The sequence below is a fragment of the Oncorhynchus kisutch genome, linkage group LG6 (assembly GCF_002021735.2).
Source record: "Oncorhynchus kisutch isolate 150728-3 linkage group LG6, Okis_V2, whole genome shotgun sequence".
In the NCBI taxonomy this organism is placed as follows: domain Eukaryota; kingdom Metazoa; phylum Chordata; class Actinopteri; order Salmoniformes; family Salmonidae; genus Oncorhynchus; species Oncorhynchus kisutch.
The window spans coordinates 57,388,339-57,413,758 of record NC_034179.2 but is presented as its reverse complement, the minus strand read 5'-3'; the positions used below and the strand labels follow the sequence as shown (position 1 = coordinate 57,413,758).

The window sequence follows — 25,420 nt, the reverse complement described above, 5'->3', positions numbered from 1 at the left end:
TCATCACATTCCCACTTGGTCAGAAGTTTACATACACTCAATTAGTATTTGGTATCATTGACTTTAAATTGTTTAACTGGGTCAAACATTTCAGGTAGCCTTCCACAAGCTTCCCACAATAAGTTGGGTGAATTTTGGCCCATTCCTCCGGACAGAGCTGGTGTAAATGAGTCAGGTTTGTAGGCCTCCTTGCTCGCACATGCTTTTTCAGTTCTGCCCACAAATTTTCTATGGGATTGAGGTCAGGGATTTGTGATGGCCACACCAATACATTGACTTTGTTGTCCTTAAGCCATTTTGCCACAACTTTGGAAGTATGTTTGGGGTCATTGTCCATTAGGTGTCTCCTGACCCCTCCTGTCTCAGCCTCCAGTATTTATGCTGCAGTAGTTTATGTGTCGGGGGGCTAGGGTCAGTTTGTTATATCTGGAGTACTTCTCCTGTCCTATAGATTTCCTGTGTGAATCTAAGTGTGCGTTCTCTAATTCTCTCCTTCTCTCTTTCTTTCTCTCTCTCGGAGGACCTGAGCCCTAGGACCATGCCCCAGGACTACCTGACATGATGACTCCTTGCTGTCCCCAGTCCACCTGGCCGTGCTGCTGCTCCAGTTTCAACTGTTCTGCCTTATTATTATTCGACCATACTGGTCATTTATGAACATTTGAACATCTTGGCCATGTTCTGTTATAATCTCCACCCGGCACAGCCAGAAGAGGACTGGCCACCCCACATAGCCTGGTTCCTCTCTAGGTTTCTTCCTAGGTTTTGGCCTTTCTAGGGAGTTTTTCCTAGCCACCGTGCTTCTACACCTGCATTGCTTGCTGTTTGGGGATTTAGGCTGGGTTTCTGTACAGCACTTTGAAATATCAGCTGATGTACGAAGGGCTATATAAATAAATTAGATTTGATTTGAGGAAGACCCATTTGCAACCAAGCTTTCACTTCCTGACTGATGTCTTGAGATGTTGCTTCAATATATCCACATAATTTTCCTGCCTCATGATGATGCCATCTATTTTGTGAAGTGCACCAGTCCCACCTGCAACAAAGCACCCCCACAACATGATTCTGGCATCCTCGTGCTTCACGGTTGGGATGGTGTTCTTCGGCTTGCAAGCCTCCCCCTTTTTCCTCCAAACATAGCGATGGTCATTATGGCCAAACAGTTCTATTTTTGTTACATCAGACCAGAGGACATTTCTCCAAAAAGTACGATCTTTGTCCCCATATGAAGTTGCAAACCGTAGTCTGGCTTTTTTATGGCGGTTTTGGAGCAGTGGCTTCTTCCTTGCTGAGCGGCCTTTCAGGTTATGTCGATATAGGACTCGTTTTACTATGGATATAGATACTTTTGTACCTGTTTCCTCCAGCATCTTCACTAGGTCCTTTGCTGTTGTTCTGGGATTGATTTGCACTTTTCGCACCAAAGTACGTTCATCTCTAGGAGACAGCTCCTTCCTGAGCGGTATGACAGCTGCGTGGTCCCATGGTGTTTATACTTGCGTACTATTGTTTGTATAGATGAACGTGGTACCTTCAGGCGTTTGGAAATTGCTCCCAAGGATGAACCAGATCTACTGAGTTTGAAGGTAGGCCTTGAAATGCATCCACAGGTACACCTCCAATTGACTCAAATGATGTCAATTAGCCTATCAGAAGCTTCTAAAGCCATGACATCATTTTCTGGAATTTTCCAAGCTGTTTAAAAGCACAGTCAACTTAGTGTATGTAAACTTCTGACCCACTGGAATTGTGATACAGTGAATTATATGTGAAATAATCTGTCTGTAAACAATTGTTGGAAAAATTACTTGTGTCATGCACAAAGTAGATGTCCTAACCGACTTGCCAAAACTATAATTTGTTAAAAAGACATTTGTGGAGTTGTTGAAAAACGAGTTCTAATGACTCCAACCTAAGTGTATGTAAACTTCCAACTTCAACTGTACATTCTCAGAAAATAAAGTGCTACCTAGAACCATAAAAGGTTCTTCAATTGTCCCCATAGTAAACCCTCTGAAAATAACTATTTTAGGCTCCAAAAAACTAAATGTGAGGTTCTACGTAAGAACCCTTTCACCACTAAATGGTTCTAGGTAGAAATGTTTTCACCACCAAAGGGTTCTAACTGGAACCAAAAAGGGTTCTCCTACGGGGATAAATGAAGAACACTTTTTTATAAGAGTGTAGTAGAATGATTAAGATGAAGTAAAATAGAGGTGAAAAGGAGGAGGTGCAGGAAAGGATGGGGAAGATGAATAAGGAGATAGAGTGACAGAATGGTTGGGAGACAAGACAGGATCATAGGGGAAACCTGACCATGTACTGCATAATGCAGAGTGGGTGTGGGACTTCACCTGACCATGTATTTTGCACACAGAGTGGGTTTAGGGTTTTGTGGGTTGAGAGGACACACGTGTGCTCATGTGAGTCATTAATAAGGTACATATCCAGCATCTCTCCCCTCTCCATCCCTCAGCCTCTTTCTTTCCTCCCAATGCTTCTCTTCTTAAACAAGTGGCGCAGCGTTCTAAGGCACTGCATCTCAGTGTTAGAGTCGTCACTACAGACCCTGGTTTGATTCCAAGCTGTATCACAACTGGCTGTAATTGGGAGTCCCATAGGGCGGCGCACAATTGGCCCAGCATCGTCCGGGTTAGGGTTTGGCCTGGGTCGGCCGTCATTGTAAATAAGAATTTGTTCTGAACTGACTTGCCTAGTTAAATGAAGGTTAAATACAAAAAATAAATAAAAATAAACCACATCCTCTTCCCAATATGGCTAATTTGTTTTTGCGCCAGAGTGACACCGACGTCACAAACTCACGTTCACACATCCAGTAGAACAACAAAGACCTTACATTTCCCCCTGCTTCACAATGCAACCCATCAGCAAGTGGGTCAGATTTGATTAAATGACATATTAAAGTCTGAAGCCACATCCTTGGTGAAAGACAGACAGAGCAGAGAAAGAGAGATTGGGTGGGGGTACAGAGAGAGAGATTAGAGGTATTGTCACAGAAGACAATACAAACTTGATCACCAATGTCGGCCTGTGACGCAAGTACTTTTGCATGTTTTCTATTTTTCCTTTTTGTGCCTCCCCTCTGTTTTCTTCTCTGACTGACCAAGGCCGGAAGAATCTGAATGGAATCTATTAATAGACAGTGATAGGACTTTGACAAACATATGGTGAGCTCCAAACCTACTAAGGTAAACACAATACACCTGGGTCATTAATCTGCTCTGTCAATATCACACAGCCACGCACACATGCGCGCGCATGCATGCACGTTTGGCTAAACTTAATTGCATAAACGGTCAGACGATGGTCAGTTCCCATACTTGACCAAACATATATAATTATTGAGATATGGAAACTCTCCTCACACATGTTTTCAATGTTTGACTAAGGAGTGCACATACTGGCAGGGCCTGTTACAAAAATGTTGGGAAATTAAAACCTTATAAGTAGAGTTGAAATATTCAAGTCTTTATCTTACCTTCTGTAGCATTGACAAAAGGCCATCTTTGTTTTTCTGAAGCTTCAATGGATGAAGAAAAAACAGAATTTAGTACAATTGGAATGACATGAAAAGAATGCATAACAAAAAGGTCATAATGCAAAAAGGATCCTTATCTATGTCCAAAATGAGCACTCACCCTCTTCTTGTAGTAGATCCTCCACTTGTGGTATTCTTTGATCACTACCTCGATCCTACGCTTCCAGTAGCTGCCTTCTAGAACTATAGCCTTATAAGAGAAAACAAAAAACATAGGAGTTAATAGGAGTTGATTTTAAATGGGTATGTCCTATTCCCTACATAGTGCACTACATTTGACAAGAGCCTTATAGGCCTTCCTCAAAAGCAGTGCACTATATTGGCTACTTCCTCACTCGGCCTTGGGGGTCAAAGGTCACCTACTTCAGGTTTGCGATGGGCGTCGGCCTCGGAGCCCTCCAGTGGGGTGACGAACCCACACACAGGGTTCTTCCTCTTCTCCACGTCTGTACCACGGGACGGACGAGAAACAACTGATCATTCAATCATGACTTGGATTAATGGTTCAATGGACTCTCACATCTGTCAACTCTGCCAATTCTCTCAATAAATCAGTCAATTCTGTTAGTTTTTCTGTGTTTTCTTTCCAAATGTGGCTTCAACATCATGTGAATAAAGTAATGGAGCTCTCATTAGTATGTTTTTGGCATGGAAAGCTGTACACGCCATTGTGTTAAAATTAATTCAGTCCACATTGTACAGTAGTTGTAGGAGACATCCCACTCGAGCTATTCTCTTTGTTGTGTGACTGTACTGTAGTAACAAGTCCATGTATCAGTTCGGGTGAACAAAGCTCTCCCTGTCTGTTATCAGATTAAACAACCCTGGGACGACAGGAGACATGCAAGCTGCTCAGAGTGAAAGAACAGAGTGAGGATGAATGGAATTACATTTTAGTCATTTAGCAGACACTCTTATCCAGAGCAATTCACAGAAACGAGTGCATACATTTTGGTACTTTTTCATACTGGTCCCATGTGGGAATCGAACCTACAACTCTGGTGTTTCAACCATCATGTTCTACGAACTTAGCTACACAGGACAGGACAGGACAGGACAGGACAGGACAGGACAGGACAGGAGAGGAGAGGAGAGGAGAGGAGAGGAGAGGAGAGGAGAGGAGAGGAGAGGAGAGGAGAGGAGAGGAGAGGAGAGGAGAGGAGAGGAGAGGAGAGGAGAGGAGAGGAGAGGAGAGGAGAGGAGAGGAGAGGAGAGGAGAGGAGAGGAGAGGAGAGGAGAGGAGAGGAGAGGAGAGGAGAGGAGAGGAGAGGAGAGGAGGAGAGGAGAGGAGAGGAGAGGAGAGGAGAGGAGAGGAGAGGAGAGGAGAGGAGAGGAGAGGAGAGGAGAGGACTTACACTGGATGAACCAGGCTCTCCAGATTCCATTATTCAGACGGATTTTGTCTCTCCAGAGCAGCCGCAGGCCTTTGAAAGACTTCCACTTCGGAGAGACTATTTTACCACTGAAAAGACATAACATAATCCTTAGTCACACAAAATAAAGGAATTAAGACATTATAAAAGGTTCATATACATGCTTATAACAAGTAACAAAGCATTATACCTGTGATATTTAAGTAAAAAATATGCTTCAATATCATTTGTGTCCCACTTCAAGATATTCTATTTATTAGGGAGGAATGGTTATGTTATGACAACCTTGGGCAAACTTTCCTTCCCTCTCATTTACAAAGAGAGACAGAGAGACAAGCAATTGACAGAGTTAATGATTGTCAAAACACAACGATGAGATAACAAGCAGAGGATAAATATTAGAGATGCAGAAACTGAATGCTCTATTCTATTATTCTCTATTCTATTCTCCACATATCATCCAGCATTGAGAAAAAGCTATACAATATATGAAAGGACCAGTCCTCTGCCTCATTGTTAAAAACAAGAGCACTGAAACTGTATATTAATGCTGCCTCTTTCTTTGACGTCATCATTTTCACACAGCCCTGATGGCACCCAATCAGAGGAGCCTTTCCACCAGAACACTGAAAGGGTATGTGTACAAAATGGCACCCTCTTTCCTAAATAATGTTCTACTTTTGGTTAACTAAACAGGGAAAAGGATGCCACTGAGCAAAAAAGCAGGCTGTTTTCGACCCTGTGCCTTTCCAGTGTCAGACTAAGACAGTCAGCACACCAGTTGGTGAGAAGGGGCCACTTAATGGCTGGTGCTTATTGGGTTGCTAGGAAGCCAGGTGAATCATTTCCTAGGGGCTGGATGCTGGATGATGTCAAATAGCTAAAGTGAAAACCCTGTCAGCATCCACGTTCAGGAAAACAGCAGAGGAGGCACATTAACCGGGTACAAATTGACTTGATGAAGCTAATGGGTTAAATAAACCATAACATTCACCCATCTGGAGGGTGACTAATAAATGTTCTATGTAAAATGTTGTTTTAACAAAGTACCTGACATAAACTATGCTGTTAACACCTTACAAAAAAAGCGAACACTAAGATGTCTCAGAAAAACTGTTTGAAAAGGCAATGTTCATCAGATCCATCAGCGGACATTAAAAATAAATAACAATTCCTGTGCTAATAGTGTGTATCCTATCAGATTCAGTGCTGCATTTCATTGGCAATAGCTAGCTTTTGTTTAAAATGATACAGGATACATTCATTGATTGGTTATGCTTAAAGATTGAATGATTGGTTATGCTAGTACACTGTGTTATTGTATCCTTAGCATGATAAAATATTCCTAGCTTCCTTCCTCAATCAAAGAAAGGTCTATCGCTGAATATAGTCTAGTAAACACCTGAAACATGGATTTAGTAGCAGTCTTTCTTTAGGGCTGCAGTATTTTTCTTGGCTCTGGTCGTGTGTGTTTTATTCATGGAGCAACTATCAGATTGTAAAAGCTTGATTGGAGTAGTAGAAGGAAAATACTTCCTCTCTGTGCCAAGCATTGTTGATGGCGTGGCACACAGACACACACACACACACACTGAAGACATTGTTCGGGCAGTTCTAAAGGCATGACACATTGGCAATTTTTTATGCAATATTGATGAGCAATGATGGTGGAAACTGAGAGGAGTATGAGACACTGGAGCAATGAGTAGCATGGACATGATAATAGATTTCATATGAAGCATAAATCCATTTAAAACTTAATTTCCCCATTTATTTACTCATCTATAGCTTGTTATTGCCAGTTAACTGCCACAGCTGTACTGAAATTCATCAACTAAGAAACAAGCAATAAAGAGGTGCCAGTCAAGTCCATGGCAATGCAGACATACAGTAAAGATAACTAAATTTAGCAAACATATAATGTCATAATAATAAGCTAGTAACATGGCAATGGTTTTAAGCTAGCTAGCAAACTAGCTAAACATACAAAAAATATCTAAAACGGAAAACTAAATGTAAATGGCTATAGCTAGCAAACAAGCTACGTGGCTAGCTGGTTAGCTAATTTAGCCAGTTTGTCCCATTGACTTTGCATGAGCTCCGGTAAGCATGCTAACTGATTAGCATGCACCAACCATGGATATTTTCATCAGTTAAACATGACAAACTGTACACAGTATGTATGTATTTACATATCATGATCGTATATTGTAGGGAGAAAACATTTCAGATATGAATGGCCAAAACAGGAGTTGATTTTCTCTCACATCAGCTCAAAAACAGTTGCCATGTTTTCCTAAATATTTTAGAATGGCAGACTGATCACATGACCAATAGTTTATTTGTTTTTATTTAACCTCTTGGGGCTAGGGGGCAGAATTTTTACTTTTGGATAAATAGCGTGCCCAATTTCAACTTCCTGCTACTCTTGCCAAGAATATAAGATATGAATATTATTCATAGATTTGGATAGAAAACACTCTGAAGTTTCTAAAACTGTTGAATCATGTCTGTGAGTATAACATAACTTATGTAGCAGGCAAAAGCCCGAGGACTAACTGTTCAGATTTTTTTTCTCCTCTCTCTGTTTCCTGACTTGTTATTGCTAAGGGATATTTCTTAGGGACCTTTTTTCAGTTCCTACCACTTCCACTGGATGTCACCAGTCTTTTGAATTTGGTTGAAGTTATTCCTTGAAGAAGTAGGCCAACTAGGAACCGGGGACACTTTTGTGAGTTGCGCAAGACGTGAAAACTGGTGCTGGTTTGTTTTCTTTCCTGTATTGAACACAGATTGCCCCGTCTACAATTTGATCGATTATTAACGTTTAAAAATACCTAAAGTTGTATTACAAATGTAGTTTGAAATATTTTGGCAAAGTTTATAGGCAACTTTAGAAATATTTTGCAGTGACGTTGCGTTTTTTGTAAGCTGTTTTTTTCTGGATCAAACGCGCTTTATAAATGGACATTTTGGATATATATGGATGGAATTAATCAAACAAAAAGACCAATTGTGATGTTTATGGGACATAATGGAGTGCCAACAAAAGAAGCTCGTCAAAGGTAATGCATGTTTTATATTTTATTTCAGCATTTTGTGTAGCGCCTGCAGGGTTGAAATATGCTAACTCCTTTGTTTACTGCTGGTGCAGATTGTGCAGGCTATCAGATAATAGCTTCTTATGCTTTCGCCGAAAAGCATTTTTTAAATCTGGCATGTTGGCTGGATTCACAACGAGTGTAGCTTTAATTGAGTATCTTACATGTGTGATTTAATGAAAGTTGGACTTTTATAGTATTTTATTTGAATCTGGCGCTCTGCATTCACCCTGGCAATTGGCCAGTTGAGACATTTGCATCCCGCCTATCCCTAGTTTTAACTAGGCAAGTCAGTTAAGAACAAATTCTTATTTACAATGATGGCATAAACCGGCCAAACCCAGACGACGCTGGGCCTATGAGACTCCCAATCACGGCTGGATGTGACACAGCCTGTATTCAAACCAGGGACTGTAGTGGCGCCTCTTACACTGAGATGCAATGCCTTCGACCGCCGAGCCACTCGGGAGTCCATATCTGTGCTCTAATTGGAGGATTTGTCAAATAATATAACTGTCCACACGGTGGCGCTGCATATAAAAATTCCACAGATAATAAAGGACATGATACACCGCCAATATGCGGCCAAATGAATTGCGGTCATGGCTAGAAAGAATCCAGCTTTTGTCAAAATGAACGTCAAAAGTTTATATTTTTTTGAGTTTTTGGTAACTTTAAACCTTTTCTTAACCTTAACCTAATTATCCTAAACTACTACGTTAATTCTCCTAACCTGATGCATAAGTTTTCCTACCCTGTTACGAAAGTAAAATCTGATGTTAATTTTTTAAAAGCTGGATCCCTTCTAACCAAGACCCAATACAATATTGCTGAGCAATGTTGCCAGCAATGGTTGCTGCAACTAATTTACATTGAAAATTAGCAATTTTTTATTATCTTGCGACTCTTGATCGGCAGCTCCACCTAGTGGGAAATGTGTAGGAATCCTCCAATCAGAGCACAGATATTGGTCATGTGAACAGTCTGTTCTTCCAAAATATTGAGAAAAACATGGCGGCTGTTTTTGAGCTGAAGTGAGAGAGAATCAACTCACATGTTGGAATGAATTGTTGGCCATTCACATCCAATATGTTACTCCACTACAATATTATATCATGATACTGTACATTATTACATACATACTATATGTTCAGTTTGTCAGGTTTAACTGCCGAAAACATCCACGGTGGTGCTCATGTTAATTGATTAGCATGCTAACCGCAAACCCATGCTAAGTCAATGGGACAAACAGGCTAATTCGCCATCTAGCTAGTCATGTAGATTTTACATTTAATTTTATATTTTTTTTAAATATTTAACTAGCTGGCTAGCTTGATGAATACTGTTTGCACTTCCTAGCTTAGAATTGTGAGGTAAAACGTTTTCTAAATCTAATTATCCTTATGTCTGCATTGTCATTGACTTGACTGGCAGCAGGTTGAGTGGGTGCCCAGGGCAGGGCCAACACCCCTTTGTTGCTTGTTTGTTAGCTGATCAATTCCAGTACAGATGTGGCAGTCAACAAAAAGGAAAGTGAAAGGGCTATAGGAGATTCGTAAATAAATGGGGAAATTGAGTTTTAATAAGTTGATATATGCTTCATATAACATCTATTATTCATGTCCATGTTGCCCAATTGCGACAGTGTCTCATTCAACACATTCAACACCCTGAAAATTGCCAAAAGTATTCTTGTCTCCTTCCTTCCTTTATCATTCCTGATGATGGTGAAAATATTTTATTTTCAAGTTTTTTTAAATATTTGTATGTCGCTATCTGTCCATTACTCAGCCATGAACAGTTCCACTCAATGGAAGGTGGGCAACAATGTTGGACACTGTACATACTGTATACTGTCTATCAACCAGTGGTTGTTAAAAAAAATGTTGATAACAAATACTTGTGATGTAATTGATTCACAGAAAGGGAAGTGCTAATAATAATGTATAGACTAATCAGCAGTGAAATATCCTGCAGCATGCCAAAGTCCCTGTTGGCATCAGTTTGTTTTCTTCATTACAAAAGGAAAAACACTGAATATAGGGTAAGGGGATAGAGAGGAGCTAGCAGGCACAGGGTCTTTGTGGTAACTCTCTCTTATCCTTTCCCTTAGTTACACTGTAATCTTCCATAACATACTGGCTGCCAACTCAAACCAAAGTCCACTTCTCTGTCAAGATTTTCAAAACAGTTTCGCAAGTAGGCTCCAGCCTGTTCTGAATCCCTTCACCCAACCACACACATGTACGCACACACACAGCCTACACACACACAGACACACCTTTTGAGTTTGTCATTTCTATTTAAGCCTAATCATTCTCTATACATACAGTATCAATCAATTGTTTTGTGAAAGTGTAATAATATTAGGCATATACGGAGACTTGTAATTCTAGCTTTTACAGTGAGGGCAGACAATATTTTGTTGCATCACTTCGCCAAAGTGTGGTTCATTTTCATGCAGTGTGGAAATGTAGACACCTTTGACAACTTCCCTCGTGGAAATGTTGAAACCATTGACAACTTTACACACAAGTAAACAATACAATAATCAATAATGAGGTATTTACCTGTAAGCCAGTGACATACACTCAAATAACCGGGTCAGGGTTGGGTCGATGCTAAGGCTCCCAGAACTTAGCGGACCGAATCTGTATGTTTGACACCAAGTCCTGTTCACGGTATCGAAATCATATCGCACCGTAGCTCCGCTTTTCCGTCTCCGCGGGGTGCAGTCGCTGTGCGGGGAGGACACCATAAAGTGTCCGCTATGGATGACCTGCGCGCGGAGAAAAGAGCCAGCAACAGCCGGTCCAGTCCCGGTGGTCGCCGCATGATCTTCCTCTTGGTCCGAATCTGATTCTAAGTCGTTGAGCTGGTTCTGCTTTCCTTGTCCTTGTCCCTGAGACAATTCCGGAGACATTATTTCTGCCATTGCCATTCCAGTATAAAATTCAACTTGTTCCGCGCTGCAATGAACTTTTCCCCCGGTTTTGGACTGAGGTAAATTAGTTTTATATTGGATATTCGGTGGCTATTGGGGTTTCTCTTGTCAATAGCTATTGAACCGAGCATACCATTACTATGAAGATGTTATATTCTGAATCAGGGGTGGATGGAGAAATATCCACACTTTAAAAAAATATATATATATTATTATAAGATTTCGGCTTTCAATCTTCTATACCTCTTACACAAAGCGTGCCATGACTATGAACATTATATATTCTGAGTCAATGCTTTTTTCTTTTTTATCTAGAGAGACTTTTAAAAATATTATAATAATATTTTGGCTTTCAACCTTCAATAGCTCTTTAAAAAAGCATGCCATTACTATGAAAATTATACTATATTCTGAATCAGGGGACAGACAAAAATCCACGGCTTTTATTTAGTTAAATGTAGTTCTAAAAATGTTTTTTTCTTTCATATCTATAATAGCTCTTACACAAAGCGTGCCATGATTATGAAAATTCGAGGGAGGATGGACCAAAATCCCTGGCTATTTATTTTAATTTTAACTTTATTTAACTAGGCAAGTCAGTTAAGAACAAATTCTTATTTTCAATGACGGCCTAGGAACAGTGGGTTAACTGCCTGTTCAGGGGCAGAACAACAGATTTGCTTTTTCGGGGGGAAATGTATTTATTTAATACAATTTTTTGTTTTTAATATTCAATATCTCTAACACAAAGTGTGCCATTACTACAAAAATGATATATTCTTAGTCAGCGGATGATGGACATCAGCGGAGGATGGACTAAAATCCACAGCTTTTATTTTTGTGAATTATTTTAGCATTCAATATTTAATAGCTCTTAGACAAAGTATGCGAATACTATGAATATTGTATATTCTGAATCAGGGGAGGATGGACCCAAATCCCTGGCTTATATTTTTTGCTTTCAATCTTCAATGGCACTTACCCAAAGCTTGCTATGACTATGAAAATGATATATTCTGAATCTCCCCCAATTCAGAATATATAGTTTTCATAGTCAGATGGACATCAATTTATCTTTTAATCTTCAATAGTTTACACAAAGCGTGCCATTACTTTATGTGTTTGCATTTCCACCAACTGGACTATAATGTGGACCAGAGCCATTATTCCCCCATCCTCCCCTGATTCAGAATATATCATTTTCATAGTCATGGCACGCTTTGTGTAGATTGAAAGCTGGAATATTTTTTTTCTTCTCAAAATTTCCACCCACAAAAGCAGTTTTTTGTCCATCCAACCCCCATTTTAGAATATATTTTTTTCATAGTTATGGCATGTTTTGTTTAAACACCAGGGCAAATCCCACCTCAAACTACCCCTCCTTGCCAATTCCCCCTCTCAACCATCTCATTAAAAAATAAATATATAATCCATTTTAAAAATTCTCCATACACTACTGATTCAGAATATACCATCTTCATAGTCCTGGCATGCTTGGTTCAATATATATATATTGCTGAGAGAAAACAGAATAGCACTGAATATCCAGTATAAAACTAATTTTATCTTGGTCAACTTTGGTCCAATTCTAACTTGGCCAATCACTGTGGCATTTGAGTAAGTGCAGAACATGCCGAAGTTGACAGATGTAACCTGGAAGGCATGGGATACATCCAATCCAAAACTGGCCCCACTAGCCTTTAGTGTGGCACAAAATCAGATGTGTTGTCCCATGCCATGTAAATGTCCTGTTTTGAGGCTCCGGGTCAGCTGGGAACCAGCTGAAAGGAGGCCACTCTTTCTTACAACAACTTATCTGGAACAGTGGATGATAAATTCAGTAGGCTATGCCCCAGTAGACTATGCCCCATTCTAGTCCAATCTGCTCAAATGTGTTATTGTCAACTATTTATAATTGGACATTCTTTAAAAAATGAATATAGTTTCATAGTTTCAATATACTATTCAAAGAGTTGCCAATGTTGGCAAATAGCCTACTAGAGCCCATAAAACCTAGCGATGAAACACAAAAATGTTTTTTCAATAGTTTTTTCACCATTCCATTTACTCTCAGACTGTAAAATGCTAAATTGGCATCTCCTGCGGCAACTCTAGCTGACACCTTTGCTGGCAGCTAGCTAGCTACTAGCTACTTTTGATCCAAAATGGAAAACAGAACCAGTGAAAAGTTTGGACACAACCACTCATTCAAGGGTTTTTCTTTATTTTTATTATTTTCTACATTGTAAAATAATAGTGAAGACATCAAAACTATGAAATAACACATATGGAATCATGTAGTAACCTATATAGGAGATTCTTCAAAGTAGCCACCCTTTGCCTTGATGACAGCTTTTCACACTCTTGGCATTCTCTCAACCAGCTCCATGAGGTAGTCACCTGGAATGCATTTCAATTAACAGGTGTGCCTTGTTAAAAGTTAATTTGTGGAATTGCTTTCCTTCTTAATGCATTGGAGCCAATCAGTTGTGTTGTGACATGGTAGGTATACAGAAGATAGCCCTATTTGGTAAAAGACCAAGTCCATATTATGGTAATAACAGCTCATAAAAGCAAAGAGAAATGACAGTCCATCGTTATTTAAGACATGAATGTCAGTCAATGCGGAACATTTAAAGAACTTTCAAAGTTTCTTCAAGTGCAATCGCAAAAACCATCAAGCGCTATGATGGCTCTCATGAGGACCGCCACATGAAAGGAAGAGCCAGAGTTACATCTGCTGCAGAGGATAAGTTCTTTAGAGTTACCAGCCTCAGAAATAGCAGCCCAAATAAATGCTTCACAGAATTCAAATAACAGACACATCTTAACATCAAGTTCAAAGGAGACTGCGTGAATCATGCCTTCATGGTCGAATTGTTGCAAAGAAACCACTGCTAAAGGACAACAATTAGAGGAAGAGACTTGCTTGGACCAAGAAACACGAGCAACGGACATTAGACCGGTGGAAATCTGTCCTTTGGTCTGATGACTTTTGGTTCCAACAGCAGTATCTTTGTGAGATGCTGAGTAGGTGAACGGATGATCTCCGCATGTGTGGTTCCCACTGTGAAGCATGGAGAAGGAGGTGTGATGGTGTGGGATGCTTTGCTGGTGACACTGTCAGTGATTTATTTAGAATTCAAGGCACACTTAACCAGCACGGCTACCACATGAGAAGACCCAGATGCAGACAGTTTCGAAGTTTATCACAAAAACAGGGGGCAGGCAAACGACAGGTGAAAGACAGGCAGAGGTCAGTGATCCAGAACAGAGTCCGAAAGATACAGATTGGAAGGCAGGCTCAGGGTCAGAGCAGGCAGAATGGTCAAAATATGGAAACTAGAAAACAGGAACAAGAGCAAGACAGGTGCATGGGAAAACCGCGGGTACGCTCGACGAAACAAAATTAACTGGCAACAGACAAACAGAGAACACAAGTATAAATACACTGGGGATAATGGGGAAGATGGGTGACACCTGGAGGGGGGTGAAACAGATCAGGGTGTGACAGACACAAAATCCCATCTGGTTTGCACTTAGTGGGACTATTATTTGTTTTTCAACAGAACAATGACCCAACACACCTCCAGGCTGTGTAAGGGCTATTTGACCAAGGAAGAGAGTGATGAAGTGCTGCATCAGATGACCTGACCTCCACAATCACCCGACCTCAACCCAGTTGAGATGATTTGGGATGAGTCGGACCGCAGAATGAAGGAAAAGCAGCCAACAAGTGCTCAGCATATGTGGGAACTCCTTCAAGACTGTTGGAAAAGCATTCCAGGTGAAGCTGGTTGAGAGAATGCCAAGAGTGTGCAAAGCTGTCAAGGCAAAGGGTGGCTCCTTTGAAGAATCTCAAATCTCAAATCTATTTTAATTTGTTTAGCACGATTTTTCTTACTACATGATTCCATATGTGTTATTTCATAGTTGTGATGTCTTCAATGACTCTACAATGTAGAAAGTAGTAAAAATAAACAAAAACCCTTGAATGAGTAAGTGTGTCCAAATTTTGACTGTATAAAGGTAGTTATCATTGAAACGTCACAATATGGTGAAAAACTTTCGATTTGCCTGCTGGGGGGCAAGGAGAGCCCCAGCTCTGCAAAATCCATTGAAAACTGCATGCTATTTGGCTGTAATATTATCACTTCATCACATCACATTTCCGATTATTTGCGCACATTTAGCATCATCGTCAGAGTTATACAGCAAGTAACTAACTGCATGCTTTTCATGATCAGTAAAAATATTTGAGTGATATAAAATAATAGTCAACTATACCTGACAAGTATGAGTGGTTTAGGTTAATTTCCCATCCTTTGTGGGGTCTGCCTGTCAAGCAGCAGAAGCGTGCATTTGCCATGTACTGTTGTGTTAGCTGATAATGTTTACTTTGCAAGCTACCGGTAGAAACGTTGTACAATTGGCTAAACATAGTGGTAAGTAGTCCTAATGTACCTAGCGAAGTTAGCTAACATTATCCCCGTATCAACATTGTTTTTAAGAGTGCTTAATCACAATTGCTACGGACAGACATTGGTTGAAGGACCACATCAAATTGGCTAGCTAGCTAATAACAGATCACATCAATATGGTTAGTTAACAAGCTAACTTTCAAGGGATAAACTAGATGGCTATATCCAAATATTGTTTGATTTGCTTTCCATCTATAGTGGTGATGACAGTAGTACGACTGACAACTTTACCAGGATGAGGATTTGCCGATGTCAAACTCTTCCCGAAAGCCCAATCTCTGATGAAGCAAGCTAAATTACACGTTATTTGCTTAGCTTGCTAGCTACATGCCAAATGGATAGGCTACCCTCACGTATCGGAAATTACATGATCAATTTATATTTGTTTACTTATTTAGGGGGTATGATTAATTGATATTTATTGATCATGAAAAGCATGCAGTTACTTACTGTAGTAACTGATATAGAGCTAATGATTGTTTTGCATGAAATAATCTAAAAGTTTTGGTTCTGACTATGCTCTTCAAGATGTGATGATATTACAACGAAATAGTTTACAACGAAATTTATTTAACAATCCCTTGAAAACGGCATGTAGTTGTCAATGGTTTTAGCGGAGCTGTGGTCTCATACGTTCTGCTCCGTATTGTGAGGTTTTATTAATAATTACCTATATTGAACATTTGTATTTACTGTTAGATATTTTATGAAACTAATATGTGTTGGCTTATTTACAGTTTGTTGTGGGGAGCGGCATTAAACAGCAAACTTCAAGTCTTTTCCACAGATTTTCAATGAGATTCAAGTCTGGGCTTTGACTGGGCCACTCAAGGACTTTTACATTCTTGTTCTGAAACCATTCCAGGGTTGCTTTGGCTGTATGCTTGGGGTCATTGTCCTGTTGGAACATAAATCTTTGCCCCAGTCTAAGATAATTTGCACTCTGAAGCAAGTTCTCATCAATGGTTTGCCTGTATTTTGCTCCATTCATTGTTCCCTTTAGCCTTACCAGTCTCCAATTCCCTGCCACTGAAAAGCATACCCATAGCATGATGCTGCTACCACCTTGCTTCATGGTAGGGATGGTTAGACGGTTGATGAGCTGTGCTTGGTTTTCTCCAGACAGAGTGCTTTGCATTCAGGCCAAAGAGTTACATTTTTGTCTCATCAGACCACAGAATGTTTTGACTTATGCTCTGTCTTTCACAAGCCTTTTTAGCAAATTCCAGGCATGTTCTCATGTGCCTTTTTCTCAGGAGTGTCTTCCATCTGGCCGCTATCCCATAAAGCCCAGATTGGTGAAGTGCTGTAGAGACTGTTGTCCTTCTGGCAGGTTATCCCATCTCAGCCAAATAACTCTGTAGTTCTGCCAGAGTGGTCATTGGGTTCTTGGTCTCCTCCCTGGCTAAGGTTCTTCTTGGCCGGTTGCTACGTTTGGTCGGATGGCAAGCTCTAGGCAGGATCTGTGTAGTTCCAAATGTTTTCTATTTCCCAATGATGGAGACCAGTGTGCTCTTGGAAACGTTCAACACTCTAGAAATTCTTGTATACCCTTCCCCAGATATAGGCCTCATCACAATCCTATCTCGGAGTCTACAGACAGTTCCTTGGACATCAAGGTACAGTTTCAACTCTGACATGCACTGTCAACAGTAGGACATTTATATATACAGTACCAGTCAAACATTTGGACACACCTACTCATTCAAGGTTTATTATTATTTTTTATGTTGAGATTGTTGATGGTGAGATTGTAGAATAATAGTGAAGACATCAAAACTATGAAATAACACATATGGAATCATGTAGTAACCAAAAAGAAGTGTAAAACAAATCAAAATATATGTTATCTTTGACGTTCTTCAAAGCAGCCACCATTTGCCTTGATGACAGCTTTGCAAACTCTTGCCATTCTCTCAGCCAGCTTCACCTGGAATGCTTTTCCAACAGTCTTGAAGGAGTTCCCACATATGCTGAGCACTTGTTGGCTGCTTTTCTTTCACTCTGTGGTCCAACATCCCAAACCATCTCAACTGGGTTGAGGTCGGGTGATTGTGAAGGCCAGGTCATCTGATGCAGCACTCCATCACTCTCCTTCTTGGTCAAATATCCCTTTTCCTGTTTAAAAAAACAAATGATAGTCCCACTAAGCGCAAACCAGATAGGATGGCATCAGAATGCTGTGGTAGACATGCTTGTTTAGTGTCCTTGAATTCTAAATAAATCACCGACAGTGTAACCAGCAAAGCACCCCCACACCATCACCCCTCCTCCTCCATGTTTCACGGTGGTAGCCACACATGCGGACGTCATCCGTTCACCTACTCTGCGTCTCACAAAGACACGGCGGGTGGAACCAATAAATCTCACATTTGAACTCGTCAGACCAAAGGACAGATTTCCACCAGTCTAATGTCCATTGCTTGTGTTTCTTGGCCCAATCAAGTTTCAAATTATTATTGGTGTCCTTTAGTAGTGATTTCTTTGCAGCAACTCGACCATGAAGACCTGATTCACGCAATCTTCATGGACAGTTGATGTGGAGATGTGTCTGTTACTTGAATTCTGTGACGCATTATTTATTATTTGGGCTGCAATTTCTGAGGCTGGTAACTCTAATGAACGTATCCGCTGCAGCAGAGGTAAATCTGGGTCTTCCATTCCTGTTGCAGTCGTCATGAGAGCCAGTTTCATCATAGCGTTTGATGATTCTTGAAATGTTCTGCATTGACTGACCTTCATGTCTTAAAGTAAGGATGGACTGTCGTTTGTCTTTGCTTATTTGAGCTGTTCTTGCCATAACTTGGTATTTTGCCAAATAGGGCTATCTTCTGTATACCACCCCTACCTTGTCACAACACAACTGATTAAATGGCTTAAATGCATTGAGGACAGAAATTCCACAAATTAACTTCTAAATAAGCACACCTATTAATTGAAATGCATTCCAGGTGACTGCCTCATGAAGCTGGTTGAAAGAATGCCAAGAGCGTGAAAAGCTGCCATCAATGCAAAGGGTGTGTACTTTGAAGAATCTCAAATATAAAATATATTTTTTGGTTACTACATGATTTAATTTGTGTTATTTCATAGTTGTGATGTCTTCACTATTATTCTACAGTGTAGAAAATAGTGAAAAATAATGAAAAGCACTTGAATGAGTAGGTGTGTCCAAACTTTTGACTTTTGACTGTTTTTCATTTTGGATCAAAGTAGCTCGTACTGTAGCTAGCTAGCTGACAGCTGACAGTGTCAGCTGGAGATGACGTGCAGGACATGCTAATTTAGCCTTTTACAATCTGAGAGTAAATAGAGACCAATATATTGATAAAAGTAACTTTGTCCGAGAGATGGTTATCAACGCTTCACGCCAGGTCGAAAAACCCTTGAATGAATAGGTGTGTCCAAACTTTTGACTGGTTCTGTATATTCTTTCTAAATCCAATTCAAACAACTGAATTTGCCAAAGGTGGACTTCAATCATGTTGTAATGACATTTCAAAGATGATCAAAGGAAATTGGACAAACCCGAGCTCAATTTGCAAACATTTCTAAAACATGTTATCACTTTGTCATTATGGGGTATTGTGTGTTGATGGGTGAGAAAAAATCTATTTAATTGATTTTGAATTCAGACTGTAACACAACAAAATACGGAATAAGTAAAGGGGTATGAATACTTTCTGAAGGCACCATATTTCAATTCATGGTGTACTGATGCATTAAAGCAATTTGGAACTAACATGTTGACATGTTCTGTTGTAGATTAAAAGCCAGATGAACTAATTGCAGAATGTATCCATAATCATGAATGAATAAGCATATTTATTTGGCATATTGATTTGACAAGAATGCACCTAGCCACCACATCAAACACCTGAACGGCAACAATTAATCAATTGATCAAATTATTTATAAAGCCCTTCTTACATCAGCTGATGTCACAAAGTGCTGTACAGAAACCGAGCCTAAAACCCCAAACAGCAAGCAATGCAGGTGTAGAAGCACAGTGGCTAGGAAAAACTCCTTAGAAAGAACCTTGGAAGAAACCTAGAGAGGAACCAGGCTATGAGGGGTGGCCAGCCCTCCTCTGGCTGTGCCGGGGGGAGATTATAACAGAGCATGGCCAAGATGTTCAAATGTTCATAGATGACCAGCAGGGTCAAATAATAATAATCACAGTGGTTGTAGAGGGTGCAACAGGTCAGCACCTCAGGAGTAAATGTCAGTTGGCTTTTCATAGCCGATCATTCAGAGGATCTCTAGCGCTTCTGCTGTCTCTAGAGAGTTGAAAACAGGTCTGGGACAGGTAGCACGTCCGGTGAACTGGTCAGGGTTCTATAGCCGCAGGCAGAACAGTTGAAACTGGAGCAGCAGCACGACCAGGTGGACTGGGGACAGGAAGGAGTCATCAGGCCAAGTAGTCCTGAGGCATGGTCCTAGGGCTCAGGTCCTCCGAGAGAAAGAAAGAGAGAAAAAGATCACAGATTAAAGCAATTATTATTATATTGCTTTAAATAAATCTAAATAGTAAACAATGAATATGCCTTTTAAACATAACATATAAACATCTGACTTGAAGTAAAGATTAAATTATTTATTCCTGCCACAAACCTGGGACATCGAAGAGCACCATATGAACTGTTAATTTTATCCGAGAGTGTACAGATTCTTCTGCTTTTACATTTTTTGCAGAAATAACACATACGCATATTGTGATTTTTGGTTGGTGAGATACAAATGGAGAAACAACTGAATGCGTAAGGTGGGTTTTATATAAAATACCAGGTCAAATCCAGCAGAATGAGAAACACACTTAACAAACTCCAAACCGGGAAGCCATGCCTAAACACAGCTATATCAACACCCTTGTCAATTTAACAGGTCCATGTTGCTACTGCCATTTCATTGCAGCACATTCAACACTGCATTCAGTCAACCCCAGAATATGCAGGACATCATTACACACGTGAAAAAAGGTAGCCTAAACAGTACACATCAACACTTTTAAATGTGTTACTCAGTCTAGATGTCATCCAATCAAGAGAAGAACAAGTGAAGGAAGCAGCACAGGGGAACTTGGTGAAAATAGGGTGGGTTTATAGAGTTAAGATGGAGAGTTCCAAAGTTTTGGAAGTTTACTGACCATGGGTCATAAAAGGCATAGTATGGAATAAGGGGTAGCTAGAGGGATGGTTGGCCATATAATAAACATTAAATGGTGTGTTGTTGTGCTTCCTTACCCCTTTTAGGTCATTGTCACAAATATCTGGCCCAAGTCCAGTCATACTCGGGGTCTCAGCATGTATCCCTCAAAGTCATTGTCATCCGTCTCAGTTGCAGCATTCAAATCATGGTCATCATTTGTCTGTGAATCACAACGTTAAAGAAGATAAGTGATCACAGCATTTCCACAAATGATCCATTCACAATACAAATTAAGCACTGAGGACAGCTAGCTCTCAAAGTGCTGCTTCAAATGTCTTCGGATCTGCGTCTAAAAAAGTCAAGTGCAAAATGGAGGAACAGGCTTGGATTTAATTCAAAGTAGACAAATTATAAACTAAGCTATACAATGTGACAAACTACTACACATTTGAAAGACTGTACCACACAGGCCAGTACAATAGCCTACACATGGAGAGGATCCTAAAGACACATACAGTACCAACTAATACTACTCACCCGACAGACAGAACAGGTGTGGATCAGTGCTGCATTGGCTGTAAGGCTTCTGGTCTGCAGCTGCTCTCTTCTTCTTAAAGCAAATGTATGCTTGATCTGAAAATGTGGTCGAGTGCTCTGTATGGAGGGTGTGATGCAATAGCGGAACCTCCGGAGGCATGCAGAGGCCAAATTGAGCTCTGTACCGCATCGCACCACACCTCCCAAATTTTGTAACAATGCGGAGGTTTAGGAATAGCTCCGCACTGACATGATTGGTTGATGGTAAGTGGTGGCATTACGTCCTGTATAAACAAACTCACTTCCTTGACAACTTCCTTCACACAGGTCTACTCAACAGCTCTACGCTGCTCTGTGAAGTGCAAAAAGTATGAATGCCCTGACTTCTGCAGAGGCCGTATCAGCATAAATGCTTCACTGCCAATGCGTATATCAGATTGACCATGCAGCACCTTTTAGCAGCTGCCGCCTTGTCATCAGTCAACAAGTTCAACTTCTATCTGAGAGTGGAGCATGCATTATATATCATTACCATCTAAATGAATCCCCCCCAACCCACCTCCAATTGTACCCATAGTGCAGGAAAATGACTTACAGGGGTGGACAGCTCCAGATCTGAATGGCAGGAGTGTGTATAAGCTTTTGTTTCAGCCCCTCTCATTCCTGATTACAAATCAGCCTATCGCCAGGGTTAGTTAAATTGATCAACATGTTGATCTAACACCTGACTATCAAATCAACACTTTACGTTGTAAAGATTGTAAAAGTAGTTTATTTTATTTTATAATTTGATTCTTTTGTTGAGCTCCTTTTTGAAATAGAAACAAAACAAACAAACAATTGGTGGAATTAACCACATCACTGAGACTCTCAAGGGCCCTTGTATATTTTTACAGGGGAGAAGAGGGGGATGAATGAGCCAATCATAAACTGGGGATTATTAGGTGATCTTCATGGTTTGAGGGACAGATTGGGAATTTAGCCAGGACACCAGGGTTAACACCCCTACTCTCACAATAAGTGCCATGGGGTCTTTAATGACCTCAGAGAGTCAGGACACCCATTTAACGTCCCATCTGAAAGACAACACCCAGTGTCCCCAATCACTGCCCTGGGGAATTGGGATATTTTTTAGACCAGAGGAAAGAGTGCCTCCTACTGGCCCTCCAACACCACTTCCAGTAGGATCTGGTCTCCCACCCAGGGACTGACCAGGACCAACCCTGCTTAGCTTCAGAAGCAAGCCAGCAGTGGTATGCAGGGTGGTATGCTGTTGGCAATTATAGCAACATTAACTCGTGATAGATCCTTCGTAGTAATCAGAGGAATGAAAATTGATGTCAACATTTAAATAGGCTAACTCTGAATGTCTGATAAATACCCTATTTTACCTCGGTCTAACACCAATGGAAAATGGCACCAAATATTTTCCAACTTTTTAAAAACTTGGCAAGTCAGTTAAGAACAAATTCTTATTTTCAAGATTGGCCTACGAACAGTGGGTTAACTGTCTTGTTCAGGGGTAGAACGATAGATTTTTATCTTGTCTGCTCGGGGATTCGATCTTGCAACCTTTTGGTTACAAGTCCAAACTCTAACCACTAGGCAACCTGCAGCCCCAACTAACCTGGTCTTAGCAGCTTTAGAAGTTCTCGTTTCGGGGGGAAAAGTGTATCTTATAAATAATAATACTAGATTTATTTATATAGCGCTTTTCATTACAAGTAGTATCTCAGTACCTACCTTGGCTAGCAGAAAGGGTTGGAAGCATTTTTTCAACTAACCTTTTCTTGACGATACTTTATGAATGTCCATGTTCAGTTGCAGGTGGTTCCCCCAAAAAATATTCTGAATGTTTTGTATCTGGTGAGAACTAAGCAATGCCTCTTGCTTGTGTGTAGATCTTTGTTTTGGTTGTACTGTGTGATGCACTACTACTTCTACACGTGGCCGAGTCACATAGAAACCACTAGTTCCTGCAAAGATGTTGGGAAATGCAAGATGTCTGGCAGCTAAAATGGCAAGGAAACTCTTACTCGGAGCAAAACAAGGATTTTACTATCTTTCCGAATATTCTCTGGTGTTTGGAGAACCACCTGCAACTGAACACGGACATTTATAAGTCACACTTTTCTTCAGAATCAAGATCTAAGAAATTATCGCCAAGACAAGGTTAGCTGTTTGGAAGGATTCACATATCACCACCATAACGATGTGTAGCTTCCAGACAACACAGCCTTATGGAGGGCCCAGAAACATGGGTTCGAACCCTAATTGGTAACATTGGTGCTGTGACCCAGGTGGGTCTCTTCGAGGAGAAGGTAAAAGAGGGGGGGGGGGGGGGGGGGGGGGGGGGTGATGATGATGTGTAACTTCTGTTGATGGTTAACTTTGTTTGTTCCTCAGAGTTGCGTGGACAGGTTGAGAAACAGCAGATCCGGGCTACTGGAGAAGTACCGCCAAATGGGAGAGAGTCAGCACTGTGACACCAAAGGCCAGATGGTGATTGAGAAAGAGTGGAACGCACTCCAGTCAGCCAACTGAGGGCTTCCTTCCCTTTGCAGTAAAGACTGCATAGGAGAGATGAGGGTTTATTGTCAGTTGGCTGTGCATGACAGTTAATCATATAGCTAACATGACTCCTACATAGAACAGATCTACAGCTAATCCTACATGAGCCATGTAACATGACATTACATAAGGCAGATGTATTGATACTAGTTAATTGTTTTATAATCCTGTCTTCCCAACACAGATGTAGTGTCATGAAGGAGTATGATGAACTGGCAGTGTTTGAAGAGATCCAACAGGAGCTCATGTCTTAAGGTAGTTTAATATCCCAAATTAATGTTGCCTGAATACATTACACACACAGAGAAAACGAGACGAAACCCCCAACATGTATGGTTCTCACTGTGAATAATATGTACTGTATTTTCTCTTTATACAGCACTCTACATCATTGATGAAAATGGGAAAAGTATGCCGTTTGAAGAGTTCTATGTGAAATTCAGTTGTGGAAGAGATGGTCGGGGAAAGGGAAATCATATGTAAGTGTTTCAATCTCTCAGAGATGTGCCTTTGCCCCAAACACACTTCCTCCGAGCTGGCCAATCAGCAGTATACTCACGTTAGTGTATATATATATATATATATATATATATATAAAAAAAAATTTTTTACCCCCTTTTCTCTGAAAGCCATGCGTCCTCCGAAACACAACCCAACCAGGCCGCACTGCTTCTTAACACAGCTCGCATCCAACCCGGAAGCCAGCCGCACCAATGTGTTGGAGGAAACACTGTGCACCTGGCGACCTGGTTAGCGTGCACTGCACCCGGCCCGCCACAGGAGTCGCTAGTGCACGATGAGACAAGGATATCCCTACCGGCCAAACCCTCCATAACCCAGACGACGCCCCACGGACCTCTCGGTCGCGGCCGGCTGCGACAGAGCCTGGGCTCGAACCCAGAGTCTCTGGTGGCCTAGACCACTGCGCCACCCGGGAGGGTCATTAATATTTTTTATAAGCCAAATACAGAAAACCTGAAAAATTGGAAGAAAAACACTTTCACTCATATTGTAATAAATTATAGGTCATATTTCATAGAAACCTTCAAACACTGGACAGTTACTTCAAAGTTTACCAACCTCCCAAACCAAGATGCCCTTTTTACACTGAATACAAATATTAACGCAACATGCAACAATTTCAACGATTTTACTGAGTTACAGTTCATATAAGGAAATCTGTCCTAATCTATGGATTTAACATGACTGGGAATACAGATATGTATCTGTTGGTCACAGATATCTTTAAAAAAAAAAAAAGTAGGGGCCTGGATCAGAAAACCAGTCGGTATCTGGTGTGACCATCATTTGCCTCATGCAGCGCAGCACATCTCCTTCACATAGTTGATCAGGCTGTTGATTGTGACCTGTGGAATGTTATCCGACTCCTCTTCAATGGCTGTTCGAAGTTGCGGGAACTGGCACACGCTGTTCCAGAGCATCCCAAACATGCTCAATGGGTGACATGTTTGATGAGTATGCAGGCCATGGAAGAACTGGGACATGTTCAGCTTCCAGGAATTGTGTACAGATCCTTGCCACATGGGGCTGTGGATTAACATTCTGAAACATGAGGTGATAGCAGGGAATGAATGGCACGGCAATGGGCCTCAAGATCTTGTCATGTTATCACTGTGCATTCAAATTGCCATCAATAAAAGAGGATACGTCTCTACTTCTCATTTGTGCAGAAATCCTTAGGT

General features: G+C 40.7%; 1 protein-coding gene across 1 annotated transcript in view; it reads right to left on the bottom strand.

Moving 5' to 3' along the window:
- mlxipl (MLX interacting protein like) overlaps positions 1-11,021 on the bottom strand; it is a 40,615-nt gene extending 29,594 nt beyond the window's left edge. The window contains exons 1-5 of the mRNA XM_031826999.1: positions 10,607-11,021; positions 4,918-5,024; positions 3,926-4,008; positions 3,663-3,752; positions 3,503-3,544 (exon numbers count right to left, since the gene is read on the bottom strand). Of these exons, the coding sequence (XP_031682859.1) occupies positions 3,503-3,544; positions 3,663-3,752; positions 3,926-4,008; positions 4,918-5,024; positions 10,607-10,977 (693 nt within the window). The 5' untranslated portion in view covers positions 10,978-11,021. The remainder of the gene's footprint in view (positions 1-3,502; positions 3,545-3,662; positions 3,753-3,925; positions 4,009-4,917; positions 5,025-10,606) is intronic.
- Positions 11,022-25,420: the final 14,399 nt, after the last annotated feature.